This window comes from Mastomys coucha, unplaced genomic scaffold (genome assembly GCF_008632895.1).
Source record: "Mastomys coucha isolate ucsf_1 unplaced genomic scaffold, UCSF_Mcou_1 pScaffold21, whole genome shotgun sequence".
Taxonomy (NCBI): domain Eukaryota; kingdom Metazoa; phylum Chordata; class Mammalia; order Rodentia; family Muridae; genus Mastomys; species Mastomys coucha.
In genome coordinates this window covers 135,690,569-135,717,185 of record NW_022196904.1, presented here as the reverse complement: position 1 = coordinate 135,717,185, position 26,617 = coordinate 135,690,569, and the positions used below count along the sequence as shown (strand labels likewise).

The 26,617-nt window shown below is 43.9% G+C and overlaps 1 protein-coding gene across 4 annotated transcripts in view; it reads left to right on the top strand.

The window, feature by feature from the left end:
* The window catches only part of Kdm2a (lysine demethylase 2A), a 79,347-nt gene extending 63,007 nt beyond the window's left edge, over positions 1 to 16,340 (top strand). For 3 of the 4 annotated variants that reach the window (XM_031389178.1, XM_031389177.1, XM_031389179.1), the window contains 9 exons: positions 1,045 to 1,128; positions 2,860 to 3,129; positions 3,651 to 3,782; positions 5,022 to 5,111; positions 7,655 to 8,364; positions 10,114 to 10,277; positions 11,521 to 11,679; positions 12,172 to 12,387; positions 13,329 to 16,340. In XM_031389178.1, coding sequence (XP_031245038.1) covers positions 1,045 to 1,128; positions 2,860 to 3,129; positions 3,651 to 3,782; positions 5,022 to 5,111; positions 7,655 to 8,364; positions 10,114 to 10,277; positions 11,521 to 11,679; positions 12,172 to 12,387; positions 13,329 to 13,510 — 2,007 coding nt within the window. In that variant the 3' untranslated portion in view covers positions 13,511 to 16,340. The remainder of the gene's footprint in view (positions 1 to 1,044; positions 1,129 to 2,859; positions 3,130 to 3,650; positions 3,783 to 5,021; positions 5,112 to 7,654; positions 8,365 to 10,113; positions 10,278 to 11,520; positions 11,680 to 12,171; positions 12,388 to 13,328) is intronic. The other variant, XM_031389176.1, reaches the window with a different exon arrangement.
* Positions 16,341 to 26,617: the final 10,277 nt, after the last annotated feature.

Genomic DNA, 26,617 nt, shown 5'->3' with positions numbered 1-26,617 from the left:
ATGGTTCATGTAGTCAAAGGGAATATATAGTCTACTATAGGTGGTTTGTGGTTCAGAATCTCTTTCAGACATAAAATGTCTCAAAATAAAGTCAACCAATGTGATTCATTGACAGCTTCTTACTGTCACATTATTTCTAAGCCATCTAAACTTTTTATTAAAGTCATAAGAACCATTGATCTAAGATTGTTTCTTTCCTATTAATAGTTATAAATGCAAAGCAAACTCTGCTTACTTGTGTGTGTGTGCACTGTGAACTCCCAGAGGGCATGCAGCTGTACTCAGCCTTGAAACCAGTCTGTATCTGGGGATGTATAACTCATTGGTAGAACATTAGTCTAGAATGTGCATCTGTGACATTGTGAGTTTAATCCCAGTCCTGCTTCCTCTTCTCCCCCAGAAGTAAGTCTTCTGTTGACATTAAGGTTATATTGTCCTACTAATTTAATATCAGCCATTTATTTTGATGCCCCTTTGCCCACATCTACAAAATAAAAACAAAAACTGATAATAATTGCTGCTATTGAAAAGTGCAGCTTCTTCTGCACTCTAATTCCAGTATAAACAGGGAGGCACAAACAGGCAAATGTCTATGAGGCTGAGGCCTGCAAAGTTTTACTATCCTATACCTGTGTAGAATTGCTTCACAAGTAACACTGTAACACTATAGCATGTAGTTGCTTTCATTTCTTAGGAATATATTGATATGGTGTTGAGCAAGAAGTCTCTGTCATTGTTTGAGATAAAGCCTCACTGTGTAGTCCAGGATGGCCTGGAGCTGATGGTAGATCTGCTTCCTCTAACCTAGAAATACTGGCGTTTGAAAGTTAAAGTCTCCATAGCAGATAGCAGTAGTCTGAGGTTTCTCTTTTCATTGTTGATGTATGAGATTTGCCGTAAGTCTGTATGAAGGGGAAATGCAACCAACCTGTCTGTCTTGTGCTGTTCACAGGACAGGATAAGTAAGACTGAGTCTGAATGCTGCTGAGAGTGCTTGGCTTTTGTGTTGACCATACTCAGCTTCTTCTTCTGTTTGATCCTTAGATTTTGCTGGAAGAACTTGCCAGTAGTGATCCCAAGTTAGCCCTCACTGGAGTCCCTATAGTACAGTGGCCAAAAAGGGATAAGGTAAGAGAATCTTTCAAGCCAATTAAGTTTATTACCAGTTTATCTTTACCTTTCTGGAATTAAAAGACAGCTAGACAGATGGGTTTTGGTTGATGCCTTGATAGTCAGGAAAGGTTGTGCAGAGGCTAGTATATATCTGTGAATTTGAGAGTATCCTGGTCCATATTGTGACTTTAGGGCAGCCAGAGCTGCAGAGTGAGACCTTGTCTCACAAAAACAACAACAAAAACTTAATAGGTCTACATATGGTACAGGCCTTTCTTTGATCCCAGCACTCAGAAAATAGAGGGAGGAAGATTGTTATAAGTTTCAGGCCAGTCAGGGCTGCATAGCAAAACCCTATCTCAATAAATGAGGAAATAAATATGGATGGTTAATCATTACTTGGTTTTGTTCTAACTCATAGTCCAGGGTAATTGTCTCTCTTTGAAGTTAACTTAACAAAACTATCATGCTCTAACCAGGTTCAGATACTTTGCTATACATTGTTGACCAAAGTAGATATCGTTATTCTTCTGACCCAGAAACTCAACTAAATATGATTGAAAGCTAGTTTAAACCTGTACATATGTATCTAATACTGGAAGGTTTTTTGCTGTTGTTATGGTGAGACGGTGATCTTAAAAATTTACTACTCTTCCCTTTTGAAACTGTCCTTGAACTCATGGCCTGCCTCTACCTCCTATGTGCTAGGATTACATACAGGTAGATTGCTATCACACCCAGCTAAGATTAAAAAGAGTTTCCATCAGCAAATAAATTGTCTGTTCCCTTTTCTATATACTTTCATAGCTTACTTCCTGTATAACTTTTTACCTTGCTGTCTGTGACAGGTATTCTGTCCTGACTGTGAGCCAAATAAGGCTTCTCTTAGTGTTTCCTAACTGAAAGTTGCAAAGCCATAAGATTCCGGAGGTATTTAGATAGAATGTTTAAAGCGTTGGGCTGAATATCTTCTTGGTTTTTTGAGATAGGATTTCTCTGTGTAGCCCTGGCTGTCCTGGAACTCACTCTGTAGACCAAGATGTCCTTGAATTCAAGAGATCCACTTGCCTCTGGGCCTACTACCCAACTTGAATAGTATCTTTAAAAAGCCACCTCCCTCTTCCTGGGTGTAGGAGTATCACTTGTCATGAGAGACTGCCTCAACAATTCAGTTATTTATGGCTTTTGGGTATTTCATGGCAGAAAATTATTTAAGAAATAGTGTGAAACTAAAGAAATATAAAGTATGGTTCTTATCCTTGAAAAGGTTTCTAGCAAGGTAAATAAACACATTAAAATCATAACCATTGACATTTATTCCACACTTAAATGTTACTAGATGCAGTATAATAAATAACAAGTTGTGTATGATGAATAAGTAAGACTTCTAGGACTTTGTCATCCTGTTTAGGGGTTTATTCTGAGTTACCATTAAAAGAGATAGCAAGAGTGTCAGGACAGGGACTAGCAAATTTTTCTGTCAATGTGAGATTCTGTATGTTTGTATGTCACAGACAAATGTCATTCTATATAGCATTTGAAAATGACCATAGATAGTACATACATAAATAAGTGAGCATGGCTTTGTTCCAGTAAAGATTTATTTATAAAAATCTACTGTGGCCAGTTTTGCCTACAGACATCTCTTTGCCAGGACCTAGGCCAGGTACATTATCTTGCAGTCTTCTGCCCTCTTCAGGTTTAAAGCAACTGGATATGGTTGATCTCACTGCTTTCTTTTTCCAGCTTAAATTCCCTACCAGGCCAAAGGTAAGGGTTCCTACAATTCCCATCACAAAGCCTCACACCATGAAACCAGCTCCACGCTTAACACCTGTAAGGCCTGCTGCAGCCTCCCCCATTGTGTCAGGAGCCAGGCGGAGAAGAGTTCGGTGTAGGAAGTGCAAAGCATGTGTGCAAGGAGAATGTGGAGTCTGCCACTACTGCAGGGACATGAAGAAATTTGGTGGACCTGGACGCATGAAGCAGTCTTGTGTCCTCCGACAGTGCTTAGCAGTAAGTGATCTGGGTAAAAACTTTTCAGGGAATGGTATTGGTGCCAGAGAAATTGTGTCTATGTAAAGTCAGGGAGACTCAGCTGAGATAGGTTTAGAAGGAAGTTTTTTTTTTTTTTTAAGAATTATTTTATGTATATAAGTAGTACACTGTCGCTATCTTCAGACACACCAGAAGAGTACATCAGGTCCCATTACAGGTGGTTGTGGGAATTGAACTCAGAACCTCTGTAAGAGCAGTCAGTGCTCTCTTAACCGCTGAGCCTTCTCTCCAGCTCCCTGAAGGAAGTTATCTTAATAAGAAAAGACAAACCAACAAAGAGTGAATTAATTGCCTCTGATGGTCTAGTTTCTACACAGTTAAGTCCCAAGCCTTTGTCAGTCATTTCCCCACCAAAACCCCCTCGGCTTACTACCTTGTCTTTGTACATCCCAAGTGAACCAAGTCTCCTGTCTTCATTTAAAGGGATTATGAAATTTAAAGGTTCAAAATCGGGTCTTCTGATCTTTGTCTTCTTGTAGCCCAGACTGCCTCATTCAGTTACGTGTTCTCTCTGTGGAGAAGTAGATCAGAATGAAGAGACACAGGACTTTGAAAAAAAACTCATGGAATGCTGCATCTGCAACGAAATAGTTCATCCTGGCTGCCTCCAGGTAAATAGATGCCTAGGCCTTTGACAGGAAAGGGGAACACCTCTCAGTGAGTCTGTTACTATCCCTACTGTGGACTTTCAGCTGTCTAGTCACCGAGGAGAACAGTAGCCCATTGTTCAGGTGTCTCTTATGTATCAGGCTATCTAATAATTTTTGAGGAGAGAATGGTATACAAAATAGACCAGTTCATGTCCCAGTGACCATGGGACATAACCCAGAGGGCCCTGGATAGTGTGTGTGTAGTCTTCAGGCCATTGAAATGAAACTTGAAGACATGTTTGAGGATGCTTCAAGCTCCTAGGTGTCCCTGCTACATCCCTCATTATATCTCAGGATGTAAGCTTCAAGGGATGGTGGCAAAGGTGGTTGGGGTGGGAGTGGGATATTTAGAATGCATCCTCAAAGGTGGAGTCATATGATATGACTTAAATTTTATTCCTAAAATGCCCCAGGTGGAACATGCCTGTGAAATTGGATCTGTCAAATTTAGGTCTTAGGTACATGAGTGACTGGCATGATGGCATGCCTGTATCCCAGTTACTCTCAGATGGGAAAATACCTTTAGTTTGAAATCTGCCTTGGTAATATACTAAGACACACACCCCTCCCCCATCTCAAAGGTGGGTAGGTTGATAGGTGGGTGGGTGGATATGCTTTTATATTGAGACATTGGCCCTGTAGTTCAGCTCATTCAGAACTCAGTTTGTAAATTAGGCTGCCCTTAAATTTACTTCTGCCTCTGTCTGCCAAGCATTGAAATTATAAGCAAATGCCACTGTATCTAGCCATAAACACTTTGAACTTAGTCCTTACCACAAACCAGGGTTTGTGTTATATCTCAAGCAGTTGAGTTCATACCTTGTTACATGAATTTACATTTTACAGTTAAGAATACTGAGTCACTGAAATATTGATCTCTGAAACTCATTAGTTTGCCCAAATAGCAAGATCAGGTCTGGTGCCATTGACGTGAGATATTTAGAAGAAATTCAAATCTAAACTGGCCCAGACCTTGAAAAGTCTTCAGGGACCCTAGCTTTGGTCAAGCAGCCAAGATTCAAGGTGGTTGAAAGCCAGTGTTAGGACTATTTGTTGCTCACTATGTCTCAGTCTTTAATTCCCATGTAGACCAGTATGTTTAGAAATGGTCAACTCTTCCAAGTTTTTCCTACCTGTTTTACTGTGTGATGTAGAAGGCAGAAGTAACTAACTTTTTAAAACATCCCTATCTGCCTATAGATGGATGGAGAGGGGTTGCTTAACGAGGAATTGCCAAATTGCTGGGAGTGTCCAAAGTGTTACCAGGAAGACAGCTCGGAAAAAGCCCAGGTAAAGGAAATGTTCAGTCTGGTAGGTTGCTGTGCAGTGGCCTTTACAATAGTATCCAAGGGCTTTCTCTGAACCAAGATTATTTTTGGTTTTGTTTATTTGACATCTTTTTATCCTCCCTTTTTGGTTATTCCCCTTCCCCCTCCAGTTTGTTGGGGTTTGTTTGTTTATTTTGCTTTTGTATTTTTGCTTTGTCTTTAGTTTTTAATTTTTATACTACTAAATAACTGTTCCACTTGGGAGTCTTGATGTCCTTTTTATTCTTTAGGATTCTCGAAAAGCAGGAAATATCCCTGGGCTATTGAGTTGGAGAATTAGGTATGCAACTTTGTCCTGAGGAATGTAACTAGAGGGGAGCTAGGCTTGGCCTATGGTGCTGTCACTTACTGGATTCATATGCTAGAGTTTCCGGTTAAACAGGTTTACTTTTTTTTTTTTTTTGTCATCTTTAGCTCTTTGTCCTTACTTGCCCCACGCACCCAAATATGCAATTCAGAAACAGCCATTCTACTAGAGAGAGAAACGTGGGGGGTGGGGGGAGACCAGCTTCATGACCTTAGCCCAGGACAGCTAAGGTTGTTGCCCTAATGGTTACCAGTAGCATCAGTATGCCAAAAGGACTCTGGTTACTCAAGCTGGCAAGGCTAGATGTGCTAAGAGCACAGACAGCAGGAGATGGCTGCCTCCTGTCAGTTCTTCAGGGATCCTGCACAGGCATGAAGAAGAAGCCCAAAGGGAATTGCTTATTTTTTTAGGCTCTGGGGCAGTAGAAATTTTAGTTAAGATTTCTTGTTTACTATTTTGAGACAAAGTCTTGCTGTATAACCTTGGGTGGCCTGGAATTCAACTATGTAGATCAGGCTGGCTTTGAACTCAAAGAGATCCAACTACCTCTGCCTCTCCAGTGCTGAAAATCAAGGTGTGTGTAGCATGCCTGGCTTTTTGAAATATTTTTGAGGATGAGGGTTTGTGGAACTGACTACTACCAGAGTTCTTATTTTACATTCTTGGACTAGCAACCTTTTTGGGGGGGGTTTCGAGGCCAGGTTTCTCTGTGTAGCCCTGGCTGTCCTGGAACTCACTCTGTAGTCCAGGCAGGCCTTGAACTCAGAAATCCACCTGCCTCTGCCTCCCAAGTGCTGGGATTAAAGGCGTGTGCCACCACTGTCCAGCCCACAGCAAACTTCATACTACAGCCAGCTCCAGTCTTTGTAATTATTTGAACCAGGGTGAGATGAAAATCTCACAGCTGGGTAGAGACAGGTCTACAGAGTGAGTTCCAGGACAGCCAGAGATACACAGAGAAACCCTGTCTCAAAAAACCAAAAAAAAAAAATCTCGTAGCTGTTTTAGTTTACTTTGTATTGATGACTGAATACACCTTTTCAGATATTCATTGAACGGTTTGTATTTCTTTTGTTTATTGTTTTTTGAGATTGGGTTTCTGTATGTAGGTCCTAGCTGTCCTAGAACTCACTCTAGACCAAAGCGGCCTCAAACTCTTAGAGGTCCTCCTGCCTGTGCCTCAAAAGCACTGGGATTAAAGGCATGTGCCACCACTGCCGGCAGACTAGCAACCTTTTAATTTACTGGTGCTGAATGGCAGATGCTTACTTAGCCTGGCAGTGGTGGTGCACGCCTTTAATCCCAGCACTTGGGAGACAGAGGCAGGCGGATTTCTGAGTTCAGGGCCAGCCTGGTCTACAGAGGGAGTACCAGGACAGCCAGGGCTACACAGAGAAACCCTGTCTCAAAAAACCAAAAAAAAAAAAAAAAAAAAAAAAAAAAAAAAGAATGGCAGATGCTTGCTACATTTTAATATTCTGTGCAAAATAACCCCCAGAACAAAGATTGTCATTCCCTCAATATTAACCAAGAATGTAAAGAACAGAAGAAATACAGACTAAGAGTGTTGCTGGTGATGGAATGTCTCCTTATGGAAAATCTGACTTTTTTTTTTTTTTTTTTTTGGAAAATCTGACTTATTAACAGGATATTTAGTGGCATATGTTGACTGAGTTTTGTCTCAGCAAAGTCAAGGGTGGTCGCAGGAAAGGACAGGTACTGCAGGATGAGGTCTGGGCCTAGCAGGATTCTTCACAGTCATAACGAGGTCTCTTCAGTGGCATGTTCCTACCAGAGAGCTGGGTTGAGATACTGCAGAGTTTACACAAATGGTAGTGTTGTAATACCAAAATAGGCTTTTTAATCAAGGAGTTACCAAAAAATTGAGGTGCAGTGAATATGATAGAATGTAGAATCAAGGAGCCTTGTATTCTAGATTTCATTATTCTGTACATGGCCACAAACCTTTTCTCATGGGGTAGGTTTCCCAAGTGAACATTTAAGGATTTTGTGTTCTGGAATTAGCATTCTATGGCCTGGGGTGTGTGAGCTCCGTTGCTGATCTTGGCAGTCTGAATCACCAGCTTTGAGGAAACAGCCCCCTTAAGCATCAGTGACCTGGCTTCTCTCAGGTTCTATTTATTAAAGAGTTTAGAAAAAAAGAAAGCAGCGGTGTTTCTTTTCTATGCATTTTGCAGAAGCGGAAAATAGAAGAGAGTGATGAAGAAGCTGTCCAAGCCAAAGTCCTACGGCCCCTGCGGAGCTGCGAGGAGCCCCTCACACCCCCACCTCACTCACCTACTTCCATGCTGCAGCTCATCCACGACCCGGTTTCTCCCCGGGGTATGGTGACTCGGTCATCCCCTGGGGCTGGCCCCAGCGACCACCACAGTGCCAGCCGTGATGAACGCTTCAAACGGCGGCAGTTGCTGCGGCTACAAGCCACAGAGCGCACCATGGTACGGGAAAAGGAGAACAATCCCAGCGGCAAAAAGGAGCTGTCTGAAGTTGAGAAAGCCAAGATCCGGGGATCGTACCTCACTGTCACGCTACAGAGGCCCACCAAAGAGCTCCACGGGACATCCATTGTACCCAAGCTGCAGGCCATCACGGCCTCCTCTGCCAACCTTCGCCCTAACCCCCGGGTGCTAATGCAGCACTGCCCAGCCCGAAACCCCCAGCGTGGGGATGAGGAGGGGCTTGGGGGAGAGGAGGAGGAAGAGGAGGAGGAGGAGGAAGATGACAGTGCAGAGGAGGGGGGTGCAGCCAGGCTGAATGGCCGGGGCAGTTGGGCTCAGGATGGAGACGAAAGCTGGATGCAGCGGGAGGTCTGGATGTCTGTCTTCCGCTACCTCAGCCGCAGAGAACTTTGTGAATGTATGCGAGTGTGCAAGACATGGTATAAATGGTGAGCAGGGATACAGGGGTCAGGAACAGGGGTAGGGGGTAGGTGACAGGGCTTCTGTGTGCACCTTGATACAGCAAGCATAAGTAGACCTGCTCTGTGGGTACCATTAAAGATTTAGTCCATCTTATCTCCACATGTAGGCAGAATTGGAGCCTTTGCCTCTTCTGCCTGCCCTTTTGTTTCCCTGTCTCAGCTGGGGGAGAAAAACCATTTTAAGGGATGGATTTGTATAGTCTTATAGGTTGTAAGCTTGTCTTCCCTCACCTAACTTACCCTGTGCTGGTGGAGAGTCTGTGACAAGCTGTGATTGCACCAGGAGGAGTGGGCAAACTTTCCAAACATGAAGGTTCTCCTACTATTCCGGTTCTAGTACTCTTTGGTCTCCCCTTCAGTGTTTGCTTCCAGTTTTAATTATCCCCCAAACTTGAATTATCCTTTCTTCAAGTAGAGCCCAGTCCTGAAGCTGAGAATTAATTATCCTTCCTAATGGGACATTTTTCCTCCAGTTCAATAGACATTAGTGGGAAAATTCCTAGAACTAGTAAAGAGATTGCTATGGAGCATTGTAAGGTTTTCTAGAAGGGTGTATAATTTTTATTTTGGTCACACACTATTACTGTTGTTCCCAAAATTTGGTGTCTTGACTAGCAATATATGTCTGGAAACTTGTCACCATATGGTAGTGCCAGAGTATGGTATTACATGTATGATGCCAGCATTCAGGAGACACAGGCGGGAAGATCTGCAGTTTGGGATGAGCAAAGACTGTATAGCTCCAGACCAATCTGTGCTAAGACATAAGAAAAGAAAAGCAGATCCCAGGCCTGCTAAATCAGAGCCTCTGGAATGGGTCTAGCAATGCACCCTGAGATGTAGTATGTATGTATGTTTGGTTGGTTTTTTTATTTAAGATTTCCTACCATCAACATTTGGTATGCTATCAGTGAGACTTTTGTCAATTATAATACCTTTGCCAGTGCAAATCTTATTTCTTGACTTGAAATTTATGTGATCTACCCAGATTATCTTAATTTCTTTTTGTCAAGCAAGTAGGCTTCCTAGTCTCTAATCCTTGGTTTCCAGGCCAAGGCATATAAGATTCCCAGTACATATTTCCTTGTGTTCTGCCAAGCAGGCTGAGCTCAGAGGTGGAGACTATAACATTTGTAGAGTGGGATGAGAAGGCCTCTCACTTTCAGTTTTGGATGGACTGGCTAGATATTAAGCTCACAGGCAACCTAATGACTTAAGGTGGAAGAGAGCTGTCTAGAGAGCCTCACTTGGCCTGAGGCAGTAATGAGCTCAAGGCAAGATGTGGTGGTGTTGGGTAGCATCCTTCATCTCCCTCAGCTCCATGTAACTATAACTAACAAGGGAAAGAAGCAAGCTAAGAAATTCTAGGCAGTAAGAAGTCAAAAACCTTGTAACCAAGTTAAAGATTAAAGTCTATGTCTAAAAATTGTTTAATTTGTTTTTACATTGTATAATAGGAACCATACCATTTTAGTACAAAGGAAGAGAATACAGCACACTATTGTGTAGACTTGCCAAACCATTCCCAGCCTATCCCAGATTTGCAAAGTGTCTAGTTAAAAAGGGGCAGGTAGAACATAACAGTGATTTCTAGTTTTCTATAGGAGAACTTACAGGAATGACCTTCAGGTATTGAGCCTTTACCAGAAGCCTTCTAGCTTTGGGAGCATCTTTGACAGGAATATCAAGTTAGTTAAATTCTCTTCTGTCTTACAGGTGCTGTGATAAACGACTTTGGACAAAAATTGACTTGAGTAGGTGTAAGGCCATCGTACCACAAGCTCTCAGTGGTATCATCAAGCGGCAGCCAGTAAGCCTCGACCTCAGTTGGACTAACATCTCCAAAAAGCAGCTGACATGGCTGGTCAATAGGCTGCCAGGTAGGTGAGCAGCCAGACCTGCTACTGTCCTGGGGCCCAGAGGACCAGCAGCAGGAAACATTAGGCTGTTGTCAGTACTGCTTACAACTGATGCGATACAGTTTGGGGAAGTAGTCCTGTACCGTGGCTGTTGGTGCAGGGGCATCGTAACTGCCAGTGTGTAAGGCATTACTGGATTGGTGACTGCACTAGATACAGAGAGAATGAGATTAGGTTGCTGCTGCCAGCCCTGCTGGCATTTTCCTGAGCATAAATGAAATTTGAGTCAGATTTTACTTCCATCATCTCTTTGTTAGCCCTTTGGCATCTTTAAGGTCCCAGAAAGACAGAAGCTACACAGCATCTAATAATGCTCTAGTAGAAATTTAGCGACTGGGTCTTTATTTTCCTTCTTTTCATGAGTATGAATGTAGGCGAGCATGCATTTGTGTATACATGTATATTAGGAACCTTGGGTCACTCTTCTACTTCAAAAGTTGAGGCAGGGTCTATCAAACACCACAGGGCTTGCATCTGATGTGGCTAGTCTTATTGTCTGGCTTGCGGAGATCCCCTACTCTTCTGTTCAGTGCTGTAATTACTGGCCGGATGCCATGTCCACTTTGCATTATGTGGTTTCTGGGGATATGAATTCTGGTCTTTTCGATGAGTGTAAATGCTTTTTAAAAATTTCTTAGCCGTCTCCCTAAAGTGCCCAGCAATTGTTGAAGTGTGTGTGTGTGTGTGTGTGTGTGTGTGTGTGTGTGTGTGTGTGTGTTTTGTCTTGATGCTCTCACTTTGTGGCCTTGAACTCTTCAGAACTCAAAAGAGAACAGCCTTCCTATTCTTTCTGAATATGGGATTGAGTATGTGCCATCACATCCAATTCCAGCATTTGGGATTTTTCTTTTGTTTATGTGTTTGTTTTTCTTTTTCATACAGGGTTTCTCTGTGTAGCTCTGGCTGTCCAGGAACTCACTTTATAGACTAGTTTTTCCACCTGTCTCTTGCCTCCTAAGTGCTGGGATTAAAGATGTGGGACACTACCACCTGGTGTTCCAGCTATTGGTTTTAACATCAAACTAAAAGTTGTAATTTGGAGGCCTTGACACCATGAAAATCTTTTGACGTGGTTACTAGATTAGAACATAGTCCTCTCCCAGTAAACTAGAGATCCATTTGTGATGCTCAGAACAGCTGGTAAATGACAATTTGACTTCTTTTTAAGTAGAATATGTTGTGTGTCTGTTTCCATTTGTTGTAGGATTAAAAGACCTCCTCCTAGCAGGCTGTTCCTGGTCTGCAGTATCTGCCCTCAGCACCTCCAGCTGCCCCCTTCTCAGGACCCTTGATCTTCGGTGGGCAGTGGGAATTAAAGACCCTCAAATTCGGGACTTGCTGACTCCACCCACAGATAAGCCAGGTATGCTCTGGGCCTGCCTCACCTGTCTTTGATTTTTTTTTTTTTTAGATGAAGCTTGAAACTTAAGGTCTCAGAATTAAACTATGAAAGATTGGAAGTATATGAGGTTAAAATACAGTGGCTATATACAAGCAAATAGCTCAGCAAACACACAGGAAGAAGTCCATTCTATACATTTTAAGAATTTGGTCCCAGAGAGCATAAACCTGATCAAATCTTGTAAGACTTCTGAGACAGAGGAGGACATCAAAAATGTTTTGAATGCTGGGTGGTAACAGGATCATAGGACTGTGAAGAAAGAAGACCTTTTCTACATACACTGGCCCTGAGAAGACTGAAAGCTTCTCTCTTCACTCCCTACAGGAAGGGTTGAATGTGGGCTGCTCTGCTTAATCCTGTCAAGGGGGTCCTAACCAGTGCATAGCTGCTGCCACTTGGGGCTTTAGCAGAGAATTCAAAGTTTTGATCTAAGTTCTTTTCTTGCCTGCACAGGTCAAGACAATCGAAGCAAACTCCGGAACATGACTGACTTCCGACTGGCAGGCCTTGACATCACAGATGCCACTCTCCGACTCATCATTCGCCACATGCCCCTTTTGTCTCGACTTGACCTCAGTCACTGCAGCCACCTTACAGATCAGTCCTCCAACCTACTAACTGCTGTCGGGTCTTCCACTCGATACTCCCTTACAGAGCTCAATATGGCAGGTATGCTATCTTAGTTTATATGAGGTGATGGCCCTGATTTCTGAGCCATGTCCATATCTGCATGGAGTAGAGAGCACACCTGTAACTCTAGCATCTAAGGATCTGACACTGGCTAGCCTTTTGAGCACCTATACACATGGCAGTATGCACACACATGAATGCAAAACAACTTCTTTTTTTTTTTTTTTTTTAAGTTTGCAGTTGGGCATGGTGGCAAGCACCTTTAATCTAATCCCAGTGTTTTGGAAGCAGTGGAAGGTAGATTTCTTAAGTTTGAGGTCAGCCAGGGATATATAGGGAGGCCCCATCTCAAAAATATAAATAATAGAATAAATTTTAAAAATTTATTTCTGGCCAGTTGTAGTGGCACACACCTTTTTAAATTACAACACTTGAGCCAGGCAGTGGTAGCGCATGCCTTTAATCCCAGCACTTGGGAGGCAGAGGCAGGTTGATTTCTGAGTTTTAGGCCAGCCTGGTCTACAGAGTGAGTTTCAGGACAGCCAGGGCTACACAAAGAAACCCTGTCTCAAAAAACAAGCAAACAAAAATTACAGCACTTGAGATGCGGGTGTATGCATATCTCTTAAGTTCAAGGCCAGCCAGAACTTCATAGAGAGACTTTCTCCAAACAAAGTTGTGTCTGCATGATAATAAGAGACTTTTCTATTCCTTTTTAAACCAGGTGGGTAGTAAACTCAGATGCCTGCATGTTTGACTGCTGTCCAGCTGTAGTTTGCTCAGCCAAATGGCCCTTGTGCTCACTTGCCCATGGTCCTTAGAAACAGGCAACAAGAGGCCACAGTACTGATGGCAACCCTGGTATTTCTGCATGGTGACAAAAAGAGCATTGGAGAAAGATACTGGGATAACAGAGTGACAGAAACGGGCCTCTGTGGCTATGTTTGTAATCTTTGTTCTCTTGGCCGTGTTGCCTACAGGTTGCAATAAATTGACAGACCAGACCCTGTTCTTCCTAAGGCGAATTGCTAATGTCACCTTGATTGACCTTCGAGGATGCAAGCAGATCACAAGGAAAGCCTGTGAGCACTTCATCTCAGACTTATCCATCAACAGCCTCTACTGCCTGTCTGATGAGAAGCTGATACAGAAGATTAGCTAAGACATGCTCACCCCAGACTGAACAGGAAAATCTTCCCCTGCCTTCCCACCAAGGAGAGCCTCTCCCTGACCCTGCGCAGGCTCTGAGGCCAACGACACATTCCCTCTCTGCTCTCTTTTCTCTGAGCCCTTCTCCCACAGGTGGGGCAGAGAGGTTGGTGGACACCAAGGTTATTGCCTGCTCCTCTCCCTCCCAAGGAAAAGAAAGGAGAGGTTGATCAAGGAGAAAGCAGAGGCTGTGCTATCCCAGTACCTGCTTGCTTGCTCGTCTGCCAGCTAGGAAGCTGGGCTCTCAGTTTGGGGGAATTTGTGCATCTTTCACCTGCACTGGGCCAAGAACCCTCCCTTCTCACCCATAGTCCCCAGCAGTGCCTGGTTCTGAGCAAACTCTAGGGAGGAAGGCAGCCTTGCCTCCATGGCCAGATTCTCCTCATGGTGTCCGTTGCGTGTCTCTCCTCCATTATACTCTCCCGGCTTCTGCAGGAGGAGCCAGCAGCCCTAGAAACAGCAGGCCTGGCAGGCCTAATGGTGCTGTGAGTTGTCTGAAGCTTTGCTCCGTGTCTGTGATAGCCCTTTTTTCTTGTCCCTGAGCTTGATGCTGTCCAACACTCACTCTTTCAATACAGTCCCCATCCTGCCATCTCCCCCTAAACTTTTCCACTAGTCACCCACTTGTCCATTGTTGCACTTACTTGGGGTTATCAAAAGCTCTTCAGAGGAGCTAGAACTTTGCCCCCAGAAATGCCCATATCATTGCTACCTAGGCATATTCTAAGACAGGCATCATTACCCCTCCCCACCCATTGCTGCCCACCAACTGCCCTTTTCCATTTGTCCTCTGTCCTCAGAAGGAGCAGCATGTTTCTCCAGGTGGGGGAAACAGAAGACTGGTTGAATCCCCACCTGCCTCCAAGCCAGGCTTTTCTGGGCTCTGGTTTAGCATGGCCCTCTGAGCCCAGGCCTGTGTATAACCTAGCAGCTCACTGACCTGGTGCCTTTTAAGGGGAGTCCTGATTGAAAACCTACCCTCTGCCTGCAGCCTTGGAAGTGTGTGTGCATGTGCCTCTGTGTGTCTGGCTAAGTGTGCTGCACGTATGTGCAGGGAAGGAGGGGAGCATGATGTCTCCCACTTCTCATTGCCCCTCTTCAAGCCCCATCAAGCTGCCCCCTTTGACTTTGCATTGAACGGCCTGTCCAAAGATCCTCTCTCTAGGGCAGCAGAGAGCTTTTTGCACTTTAAAAAAAAAAATGAAAGAAAGAAAATGGTCGGAACTATTCTGGGTCAATATTTAGAGTACGAGGAGATGCTCAGCAGAGGCCTGTGGCCAGAGTTTGTCAGTGATACATGCAAATTTGCACTCTGCTCCCCATCTATAGGAGATTGATAATTGATAGCACAGCCTTGCCCCGCCTTCTCTTAACCTTAAACATACCCCTTCCCACTTCCCTCCCCATTTCCTGTTATCTAGCCTCAGACTTTCCTAAACTCCATCAGGAGGGGGCAGAGCCCGGGCACCATGAGTCTGAAGTGTGAACCGCCCAAGGAGAGATGCTAACTGTACCCTTGCCACTGCCAAAGCAATAGAGGCAGAAGTGTCCCCTCTGCCACCCAGCCCAGCTTTGACCCTGGCAATAACTAGACTTTTTCCAGGAAAACTGGGTTTCTGGCAAGGGGTGGCATTATTTCTTCCAATCTGCTGATTTTTCTCTTGGCTGCACCTTAAAAACAGCAGTCTGCTCCCATGACCCTCTGCCATTCCATTGGTCTTCAGAGTCCCAGAATTCTGGGACTGAAATGTCAAGGAAACGCCAGTGACTTATTCCAGAGTGCCTCAGTTGGGGGAACTTCTGTAAAGAACCCTGGGTGTTGAGCAAAAACCCTATTAATACTATTAATGACCTATAATTAGAAGCTTCCTGACTTTTTTTTTCTTTTTGGTTGCTCCTGTGGAAAATACTAAAATTACTAAGTTTTGTTTGTTGTCTTTTTATGAAAGGGGAGGTGGAGAGACCCTTTCAGAGCAGGGATTGTGCCGGGAGAGTGCCTCTGACCTTTGGGACAGTTCATCCACAGAAATTTCTAAGCTGATGGCTTGTCTGGGTTTGGTCTTTGCATTTGAATTTAGAAAAAACAAGTGTTTTACCATGCAGAAATTTGTCAGTTGAAAAGGGAGCTCAGGATGGTGGCAGATGGACTGAAGCCCTTGCTGGGTCTTACTTTTCTTTAGGACTATGAGGGAGAATGGTTTTTAGAGGTGAGAGTTGGTCCTTGCAGAAGAGAGAAAGAAGTGTCTCCGAGGACGTAGAACACATGAGTTCATAGTCCTGCATCTACTCTTAGCTGCAGTCTTGTCAGAGCCTGGCCTCAAACTGCAGGACCTGACCTCTGCCTTCATCTTTCCACATACTGGGGCAAAAAACCACAAAGGAAAGGAAGAAAATTATATATATATATATAACTATATATATATAATATAAAATCACTTGGTGATTAAAAAAATAACTGCTCAATAAATAAAACTCCTAAAGTCACTATGTTTAAAGGGTTTGGTTTTTTTGGGGGGTGGGAAATATTGTAAATATATATTTTTTGTTGCTTATTTAGAGTCGATCTCCAATGTTGTGCTAAGATTTTTAAATTAAATGTAAGCATTAAGGGAATGAGTCTTAGGCCACCAGCTGACACATTGGCATTATTTTGGGTCAGGGAAGGAAGAAAGCTAGTTGGACTTTGTTTTCTAAAAGTTCCCCACTTGGTTTTAGAAAGAGCAACGATGTCTTTCTTCTGACGCTTGGGGATGGGAGATATTTGTGTAATAAAATTTTTAAAAGACAAAAAAAGAAATAGCCTCCAATGGGAAATATTTTGATTTGGTTTTCTTTTTTGTTTTTGTTTTTAAATAAAAAGACTTTAAAAACAAAAACCTTACCCCTTTCTCCTTTGGTGTATGTGTATGTCTATATCTAAGAGGATACCAAAAGGTCATACAGACATGCTGATGTCTGGCTAAAACCAGGAAGTGCCTGCCCCACCCCTCTGGACAGAAACACCTGTGGGACAAGCCTGTATACTTACTAGCTTTCTTAATGTCAAAAGGCAACACTTGCTCGATGAAGTTAAACTTAAAAAGCACTTTATGTGTGATTGCAGGCATATACATATACCAGGGCATACTTCTGACCTGCGGAGGTCACAGGGCAGCTTGGAGGAGGAGTCTGTTTTTGTAACCATGTAGAGTTCCATGCTGAGGTCAGAGGGTAGTTTTTGACACATGTATATGAGTGATCTGTCATATTGGCGTGCCAGAAAGAGGGCATCGATCACAATATAGATGGTTGTTGAGAGCCACCATGTGGTTGTTGGGAATTGAACTCAGGACCTCTGGAAGAGCAGCCAGTGCTCTTAACCAGTGAGCCATCTATACAGTCCTCCAACCCCCACCCCAAAACCAAACTTTTTAATGGATGAATAAGTATTTTATGTGATAAGGTTAAAGAACCTCCCCAAAAGTAAACAGACTTAGAGCAGTTCATGGAAACAGCTTGGGCATTTCTGACCTCTTGGCCCCAATAACCAAGACCAACCTCCACAAGTCAAAGCCTCCAGATGGCCTGTGACTGGCATTTATCCCAACTCTAGGTTAACCATATGACCAGATGTGTCGCTTAGTCAACCTCTAGAGAAGCATTACCTGCTGCCAGAAGTCCTCACTATCTCGGGGAATGAATTCTGCTGCCCTAAGTTGACACTGCTGTATGCTCTAGAAGCCGATGGAACACTGGTTAAGTTTCCTGAAGATGAGCTATTTGGGTGTTAACAGAGAAGAGGGAATTGTCAGTTTTGCCTCTGTTCTCATCCTTGCCACCAGAGTGGAAGCCACCGCTGTTTAGGATCTCAATCAGCAGCAGCCTCTAGTCCAGAGCTTTTTAACCTATGGGTTGTATTCCCTTTGGGGTAGCCTAAGACTACTAAAAAAAAACATTTACGTTTTGATTCATAACAATAGCAAAGTGGCCGGGCAGTGGTGGTGCATGCCTTTAATCCCAGCACTTGGGAGGGGCAGAGGTAAGCGGATTTCTGAGTTTGAGGCCAGCCTGGTCTCGAAAAACCAAAAAAAAAAAAAAAAAAAAAAAAAAAAAAGCAAAGTCACTGTTTTGAAGTAGCAACAAAAAACAGTTTTAAGTTTGGGAGCCACTACAACATGAGACCTGTATTAAAGGAGGACAACATTTGAACCACTGAGTCCAACTCCAGGAGCAAGAATATTTTAATGACTGACCCAGGTGCTGTTTTATACTTAAAGTTCATATTGAAGGGCTAGGAGTGGTGCTTGCATGCATTTAATCTCTGAATTTGAGGCCAGCCTGGTCTACAGAGTGATTCCAGGACAGCCAGAGCTACACAGAAACCCTGTCTTTAAAAGGAAAAAAAATTTTTTTTAATTTACTTAAGGTTTTTTTGTTTTGTTTTTAGAGAGTTCTCTTTATGTAGCCTTGGCTGTTCTAGAACCTTTATGTAGACCAGGCTGGCCTCAAACTCAGAGATATACCTGCCTCTACTTTCCCAAGTGCTGGGATTAAGAGTGTAAACCATATAACTGGCTAATTTGTGTGTATATACATTGCCTGCATGTATGTCTGTGTACCATGTGGACGTTTGGTGTCCATGAAGGCCAAAAATCAGACCCCTGGAACTGGAGTTACAAATGTTGTAAGCCACCATGTGTATTCTACAAATTAAAACTAAGCCTTCAGGAAGAGTAACCAGTGCTTTTAACTGCTGAGCCATATCACCAACCCCTGATTTCTATTTTTTAGTTATGTGTATTATGTATGTGGATGAGTATGGTTTGTGCACAAGGGCAGTGCTCTTGGGCCAGAAGAAAGCATTCGATTTCCTGGAACTGGGGGTTTTGGGAGTTTGTGGACCATTGGAAGGAGGTGTATGTGCCTATGTGCTTTGAATCCAGAAGACATCAAATTCCTTGGAGCTTGAGTTACAGGTATTTAATAAGACTCCTTCCTTTACAAGACTCTAGCTTACTAGGTACTAGAATCTGAAATTAGGATCCAATGATTATGTAGTAAGTGATTATTAACCAATGAAACCATCTTTCTATTTTATTTACATAGGGCCCTTCAAATGATGTATTTGGGGAGCTTGGGGGAGGGGGTCCCTGTTCCCCCAGGCCAACTTTGCCAAGTGTGGCTTGGATATTGGCTGCTTTATACTCTCTGAATGCACCATCCCTCCTCTTCCCTACATATTTCCAGGTCACAGATATAGTCTAAGCCAGGACAGAAGCTGGAAGCCAGAGCACTAGGCATGACCCAGTCCCCTAACTTTGCCTATCCTGTCAATCCCTCTCTAGATGATGAGGGCAGAGATTGCCAGCTGCTGACTCCTATGAGCCAGGAGGGTACTGGAAGACAGTAATGCACCTTGAGAGACCCAGAAAAGGAAAAGTAACAGGTAGAGGGCAGAAGAGAAATGAGACAAAAGGCTTGAGAGGATGCCTGGAGAACAAATGAGACAGAAGACCAACTGGTGGTAGAGTTGGCAGGCTAAGATTCTACCCTACCCCAGAGCTTTGCACATCATCTTTGTTTACCAGTGCTGGCTCAGAAAGCATAAGAAACTTGTCCAAGGCACTAGACTGGGTTAATAGAAGATAGCTCTCAGATCCAGTCATACAACACTTCAATACCAACGTGAAGGCTACCAGACTGTAAGTCGAACATTCACAAGCTGTAAGTGTCCCATCATAGAAGGGACCTCCATGAACTCTACCCTAATGGATTGACTTAGGGTGCGGGAACACATACACATTGAATTTGGCAGGGTGGGTCTAGGCGGGACCAAAACTAGGGGTGTAGCTGAGATCCAGAAGATTGAAGCTGGAATCTTAGCCTCTGCAAAAACTCGGAAAAGCGGGTTGGAGCTAGGGCGGGGGCAGGGCTGGACCGCATGACCTTAAAGGTCCCTGGGAAAGTGCTACTCCTCACAAGAGGGTCATGAGAATGCAGAAAGGAGCTAAGAACCTGCAACCTGTGTTCTGGTAGCAGGAACTTGTAATCCCAGTCCTTGAGTAGCTGAGACAAGAATATGATGAGTTTGAGACCAGCCTGAATATACATTGACTTTGTCCCAAACAAATAGACTAGGCATCTAAGTTAGGTCCTGGAACCAGTGTAAATATGGAATGAAAGAACAAACCTCTAAGTTGTCTGTTCACCTTCACACATGTGTTACGGCACACGTAGCCACACACAGGCACAACATGCACACATGCAATAGCAATAACAACAACAAAACAAAGAATATATTAATGACTCATATGTGGAACTCAGACTTCAGAGGTCGAGGCAGGAGGATCAATGGAAGTTCAAAACCATTTTGATCTGTATAGCAAGTTCCAGGCCAGCCAAGGGTATATGGTAAAACCCTATCGCAAAAACAGGTTTTTTGTTTGTTTGTTTTTTGTTTTTGCAACGTTTCCTAGTTATGGTTTCTATTGCTGTGAAGAAAACGCTATGACCAAAAGTAAGTTGGGGAGGAAAGGGTTTATTTGATTTACACTTCCACAGCACTGTTCATCATTGAAGGAAGTCAGAACAGGAACTCAAACAGGGTAGGAACTTAGAGGCAGGAACTGATGCAGAGGCCATAGAAGAGTGCTGCTGAGCTGGAGAGATGCCTCAGCGGTTAAGAGCACTGACTGCTCTTCTGAAGGTCCTGAGTTCAAATGCCAACAAGCACGTGGTGGCTCACAACCATACGTAAAGAGATGAAGCCTTCTTCTAGTGTGTCTGAAGTGTACTTAGATATAATAATAAAGTGCTGCTTATTGGCTTGCTCGGCTTGCTCAGCCTGCTTTCTTATAGAACTCAGGACCACTCAGGGGTGGAACCAGCCACAATGCTGGGCCCTCCTCTATAAATAATAAATTAAGAAAATGCCTTACAGCTGGATCTTATGAAGTAAGATTCCCTCCTTTCAGATAACTACTTTGTGTCAAGTTGACATAAGACCAGTTAGCAAACCACCAATAGTTGCATGCCTTTTTTCCAAGCACTACTGGGGAGGTAAAAGAAAGATGCTCTCTGTGAGTTCAAGGATAGCCTGCTACAGAGTGAATTCCAGCTCAAACATCGAAGCAACATAGTGAGACCCTTTAAAATACATATACACACACATAAATGAAATAATTCTCAGTGCTAGATCACTTGCCTAGCATGTGAAAGGTCCTAAATTATTTATTTTATTTCATGTGTAATATGTTTTGCCTACATTAGGTATGAGTACCATGAATTGCTGGTGCTTGTGGAGGTCAGAAAATGGTATTAATTCCCTGCAGTTACAGAGAGTTATAAACTGCCATGTGGGTGCTAGCAATCAAACCCAGGTCCTCTAAAAGACTGCAGCAAAGCAGGGCAGTGGTGGCACACGCCTTTAATCCCAGCACTTGGGAGGCAGAGGCAGGCAGATTTCTGAGTTTGAGGCCAGCCTGGTCTACAGAGTGAGTTCCAGGACAGCCAGGGCTATAAAGAGAAACCCTGTCTCGAAACCACCCCTCCAAAAAAACCTAAAATAAATAAATAAGTAATAAACAAAAGACTGCAGCAAGGACTGGAGAGATGGCTCAGTGGTTAAGAGCACTGACTGCTGTTTTGGAGGTCTTGAGTTCAAATCCCAGCAACCACATGGTAGTTCACAATCATCTGTAATGAGAGATCTGACGCCCTCTTCTGGTGTGTCTGAAGACGCAGCTACAGTGTACTTACATATAATAAATAAATCTTTATAAAAAAAAGGGGGGGCTGCAGCAAGTCCTGAATTGTCCTGAATTCTATCCCCTGAACTGTGGGAGAAGGGAGGTAGTAGTTGGTTTCCATCTCTGGGGAAACAGAACCAGGAAAGCTGTCGCACAAATTCAAGGCCAACCCAAGTGACATGCTGGCCATGATGGATGCAGCACTGACCAGCACAAACAGGATCAATAAGACAGAGCCCTTTGCCCTCTGAACAGAAAAGAGCAGGCTGAGCAACAGCCTGTCATGTGGACATATGGAGGAGAGGTGCACAGTCCAGCTTAGGCTGGAGAGTAGAGAAATGGAGGGAGGATACCTAACTGAGAGATGCATAGGCCAGGCAGGGCTGTTAAGTCTCATAGGTCACTGGAAGCAAATGGGTGTTATCCTAGGCCCTAGACCAGTCACAGTAGTTTCATTTCAGCAGTAAAAGCCACAAGGGAGTCTTAGAAGAGGCCACTGTGTTTCACACAGGTGGTGATGGTGCGTTTATGGGGATCAGAGACAGGTAAAGAGTTGAAGAAGACTCATAATATTTTGGAAGATGGAGGCTTCAAGGGGAGGAGGGAGCAGGTCACAGTGGTGGGGGTCAGGAGCTTAGTGTGGATTTTCAACATTTACGATCACTGTGAGCAGAAATGGTGCTCCTCTCCTCTCTGCACTGCCAACATCCCGGCCCAATCCAGCACGATCTGGATAGGAGACATGGTTTGTAGAAAGAAGGAAATGATTGAAGCTGGCTGAAAATCAAGTTTACAATTGACCTTCCTTCTATATACCACCAGGGGGCAGCACCATCTCAAAGACCAGCCTTAGCAGCCTTACCAGGTCTCCCCATGCTATCTGGTCCCCTAACAGACTGAAACTGCTTTCTCAGATCTCTAGAATCCATGAAGGATGCCCTGGAGACCTGCCCCTGAGAACTTGGTCTGGCAGAGACAGTGGGTGGGGGCTGTGGATGACCCGTCTGGGTTTCCAGGTAGTGAAGGAAAAGGATGGCAGGCATTTCCAAACCCACACTCAGACTCTGGTCTGACAAGTTCTTCAGGCAGATTTTTTTCCTTCTTTTTTTAAAATAGGAACTGTTCCAGAAAACCCAGGCCAGGGTGGGGCTGCGCTCACAGGCCCAGTCTCGGAGAGTCAGGGCAGTGCTTTATGGGAAAGTCAGAGGTTCTGCTGGAGCTGCTAGCCCTGTTCTGCTTCATATGTTCAGGAGTGTGGTCACTCATTCATTCATTCATCAAACATCAGTACCTGTCTGAGTCTGGGCCTGAAATGGACACAGCAGAGCAGGAGATGAGCCAGGAACAGTGGAGAGATGATTCAGTTGGCAAAGTGCTTGCTGCACAAGCATGAGACTCTTAATTCAGTCCCTCATACCCATATAAAAAGCCTGTCACATGACACACAGTTATGGTCCCAGCACTAGGGTAGTGGAGACAGGTGGATTTATGAGGCTTCGTGTCCCACTTGAGAGACTCTGTCTCAAATGAATTAGGTGGTTGAAGAGACGGCTCAGTGGTTAAGTGTTAAGAACATGTATGTGGAAAGGACTTAAGTTCAGTTTCCAGTCCTCACAGCAGGCAGCTCACAAATTCCTGTATCTCCAGCTTCAGGGGACCCAATACCCTATTCCTGATTGTGAAGGCACTTGCACTCATGTGCATACCCCCACACTCAGTCATGCCTATACACACATACACATACATACACACACTCAGTCATACACACACACACACACACACATATACACACACATGTCTACACATGTGCACACATACACACTCTGTCATGCCCCCACACCCACCCACACACACATGCTGCATACCTTTTTAATTAAAAATAACCTTAAGGGGCTGAAGAGATGGCTTAATACTTAAGAGCACTGGTTGCTCTTCCAGAGGACCTGGGTTCAGTTCCCAGCCCCAACACGGTAGTTCATTACTACCTGTAACTCCAGCTTCAGAAGCTCTGACACCTTCACACAGATATACATACAGGCAAAGCATCAATCCCACATAAAATAAGTGAAAAGACGTAAAAGGTTTAAGGGGCTAGAGAGATGGCTGAGCAATTATAAGCACTGGCTGCTCTTCCAAAGGACCTGTGTTCAATTCCCAGCACCCACATGGCAGCTTACAACTGTCTGTAACTTTAATTCCAAGGGATCCAACACCCTCACACAGACATACATGCAGAAAAAATAATCAATGCTCTAAAAATGAATAAATCTTTATTTAAAAAATAATCGGGGCTGGAGAGATGGCTTAGTGGTTAAGAGCACTGACTGCTTTTCCAGAGGTCCTGAGTTCAAAACCACATGGTGGCTCACAACCATCTGTAATGGTATCCGACGCCCTCTTCTGGTGTGTCTGAAGACAGCTACAGTGTACTTACATATAATAAATAAATCTTTAAAAAAAGATATATTTAAAAAATAATAATAATCTTAAGCTGGGCAATGGTGGCACTTGGGAGGCAGAAGCAGGTGGATTTCTGAGTTCGAGGCCAGCCTTGTCTACAGAGTGAGTTCCAGGACTATACAGAGAAATCCTATCTTGAAAATCAAACAAACAAACAAACAAAATTAATTAAAATGAGTATATAGATGGCTCCTGAAAAATTATATATGTTTGACCAGACTTCTACAAAGACACATACCTGCACATAACATGCACTCATACTCACATGAATATGCACACATACTTGTAACACATATATGTTCATATGTACACAAGAGAGAGATGAACCATGGAGCATCAGTTACAGTGGAAGTCAGTGGATATCTCTCATATCTACATTTCTGACATTCAGGTGCAGAGATGTAATGATGTAATGTCTCCCTTCCTCCGAATTTAAATTTACAACAATGAATGTTTTGATTGATGATGGTTTTAAATGAAAGCAATAGGGCCTGGGTAGTGTTAAATGTAGAATGGAGCATGCATACAGTTGGGGTCAGGGAGTCGGGGCGTGGGTCTGAAAAGAATAGCAGGATTGGTTAGGGAAGAAGGCATATAAAGGGGCTTCCACTCCATGGAAAAGCAGAAGCCCAAAGCCAAGAACTATCAGTGAGAAAGGAGACTTCTGGGGGATGGTGGGAGCCAAGCTAAAGAGGGCAACAGGACGTAAGCTGTTGTAACAGACTTTCACCAGCTTGGTGGTGGCAGTGCATGCCTTTAATCCCAGAACTCAGGAGGCAGAGGCAGGCAGACTCAGAGTTTGAGGCCAGCCTGGTCTACAAGCTACATAGAGAAGTCCTGTCTCAAGAAAGAGAGAGAGAGAGTCTGTTCACCTTGGCCACTAAGGTGATAGATCTCTATAAGTTCAAGGCTAGCTAGCCTGGTTTATATTGTTAAGTTCCAAACTAACCAAAAGCTACATAATGAGACTCTATTTCGAAAAGCAAAACACAAGTTACTGTTCATTCACCTAACCTGGCTTGGGCAGCAGAAAATTGGGGTCCAAAGTGTCCCCTTAAAATTTACACTTTTAAGAGGTGGTGGTGGCACACTCCTTTAATCCCAGCACTTGGGAGGCAGAGGCAAGTAAATCTCTGAGTTCAAATTCAAGGCCAGCCTGGTCTATAGCCTGTTTCAAGACAGCCAGGGCTACACAAGGAAACCCTGTCTCAAAAAAGCCAAACCAAACAAAACCAAATGAGACTTGACAGTCTCAGCTGGGTATAGTGGCAGACATCATTGACCTCAGCACTTGGGAGGCAGAGGCAGGCAGATTTTCTAAGTTTGAGGCAATCCTGATCTACAGAGTGAGTTCCAGGGCAGCCAGGACTACACAGAAAAACCTTGTCTGGAAAAAACAAAACCAGAAACAAAAACAAGACTTTTCGGGGGCTAGAAAGATGGCTCAGAGGTTAAGAGCACTGACTACTCTTCCAGAAGTCCTGAATTCAATTCCCAGCAACCACATGGTGGCTCACAACCATCTGTAATGGGATTTGATGCCCTCTTTTGGTGTGTCTGAAGATAGCTACAGTGTATTCATATACATAAAATAAATCTTTGTACAGACTCTTTTTTTAAAGATTTATTTATTTTATGCATATGAGTACACACTGTAGCTGTACAAATAGTTGTGAGCTTTCATCTGGTTGTTGGGAATTGACTTTTTAGGACCTCTGCTTGCTCCAGCTGGCCCCACCCCTTCCGGCCCAAAGATTTATTTATTATTATAAATAAGTACACTGTAGCTGAGACAGGGGTCAGGGAAAGCAGTCTGGGGTTTGACTTGGCTGTTTAGGGATGTCATCCACTGACAACCCCCTCCCCCAATATGATTTGTTTTCATCTGAAGCAGTCAAGAAGTCAAGAGAGTCGGGCTACTTATTTTGCTGGACATGAGTTGTCAGGAGAATCAGGTTCTAAGTGTCCAAGACTGGGGTGGGGAGTGTCCTAGCAGCTTGGAAAGCAAAGAGGTGCTCTAGAGAGGTGTGCAATTTAAATCACTTTCATTCGTTTGCATGAGACAGGTTCTCACTATATAGCCCTGGTTGGCTTTGACTTTACAGAAATATACCTGCTTTTGCCTCTCATGTGCTAGCCAGATAGAGTAGGTAGGAGTTGGCTAAAGAAGAAGGCACAGGAGGGCTCAGTATGTAAAATTCTTGCCACCAAGCCTGAGGACCTTGAGTTCCATCTCTAGAAACCAATGTGGTAAAAAGAGAGAACTGATTATCAAATTGTCTGTCCTCTAACTTCCATATGTGCATACACAATCGATCAATCAATCAAAATTCAGCCCTCATCAGAGTGTGGCTTGATGGACTATGCCTTTAATCCATTTCAGCACTTGGGAGGCAAAGGCAAGCAGATCTCTGAATTAGTGAGCTGCCTGGTCTATATAGTGAGTTACAGACCAGCCCAGGCTACACAGGAATAACCCTCTCTAAATCAAGAAGAACAACAAATGTTCATAGTCAGAAGGACAGTCCAAGGTCTGAGCCTGAGGTCCTGTTGGGAGTTTGAAGTCAAGATTGTCATCCAAGGTCTGGTCAGGTCAGGAGTCAGGGTTGGTAATGATGGTGTGATTCTGAGAGAATGTTCAGAAATTTGAGTATGCGGGTCTTGGTCGATGTCAGGATTCTTGTTATGATCCACCGTCTTGGGTCAACGCCCTAGTAGGAGCGTGGAGTCTAGCATCCTGAGATGGGATCCGAGTTTGTGGTCATGGCTTGGGGTCTGGGGTCGTCCTGGAGTCCTTGGAGCAAGACTCAGGTAACAGACCGGGACTGAGACCCGTGTCTCGGACCCGAGCGGTGCGGCCTCTAGGGGGCGCT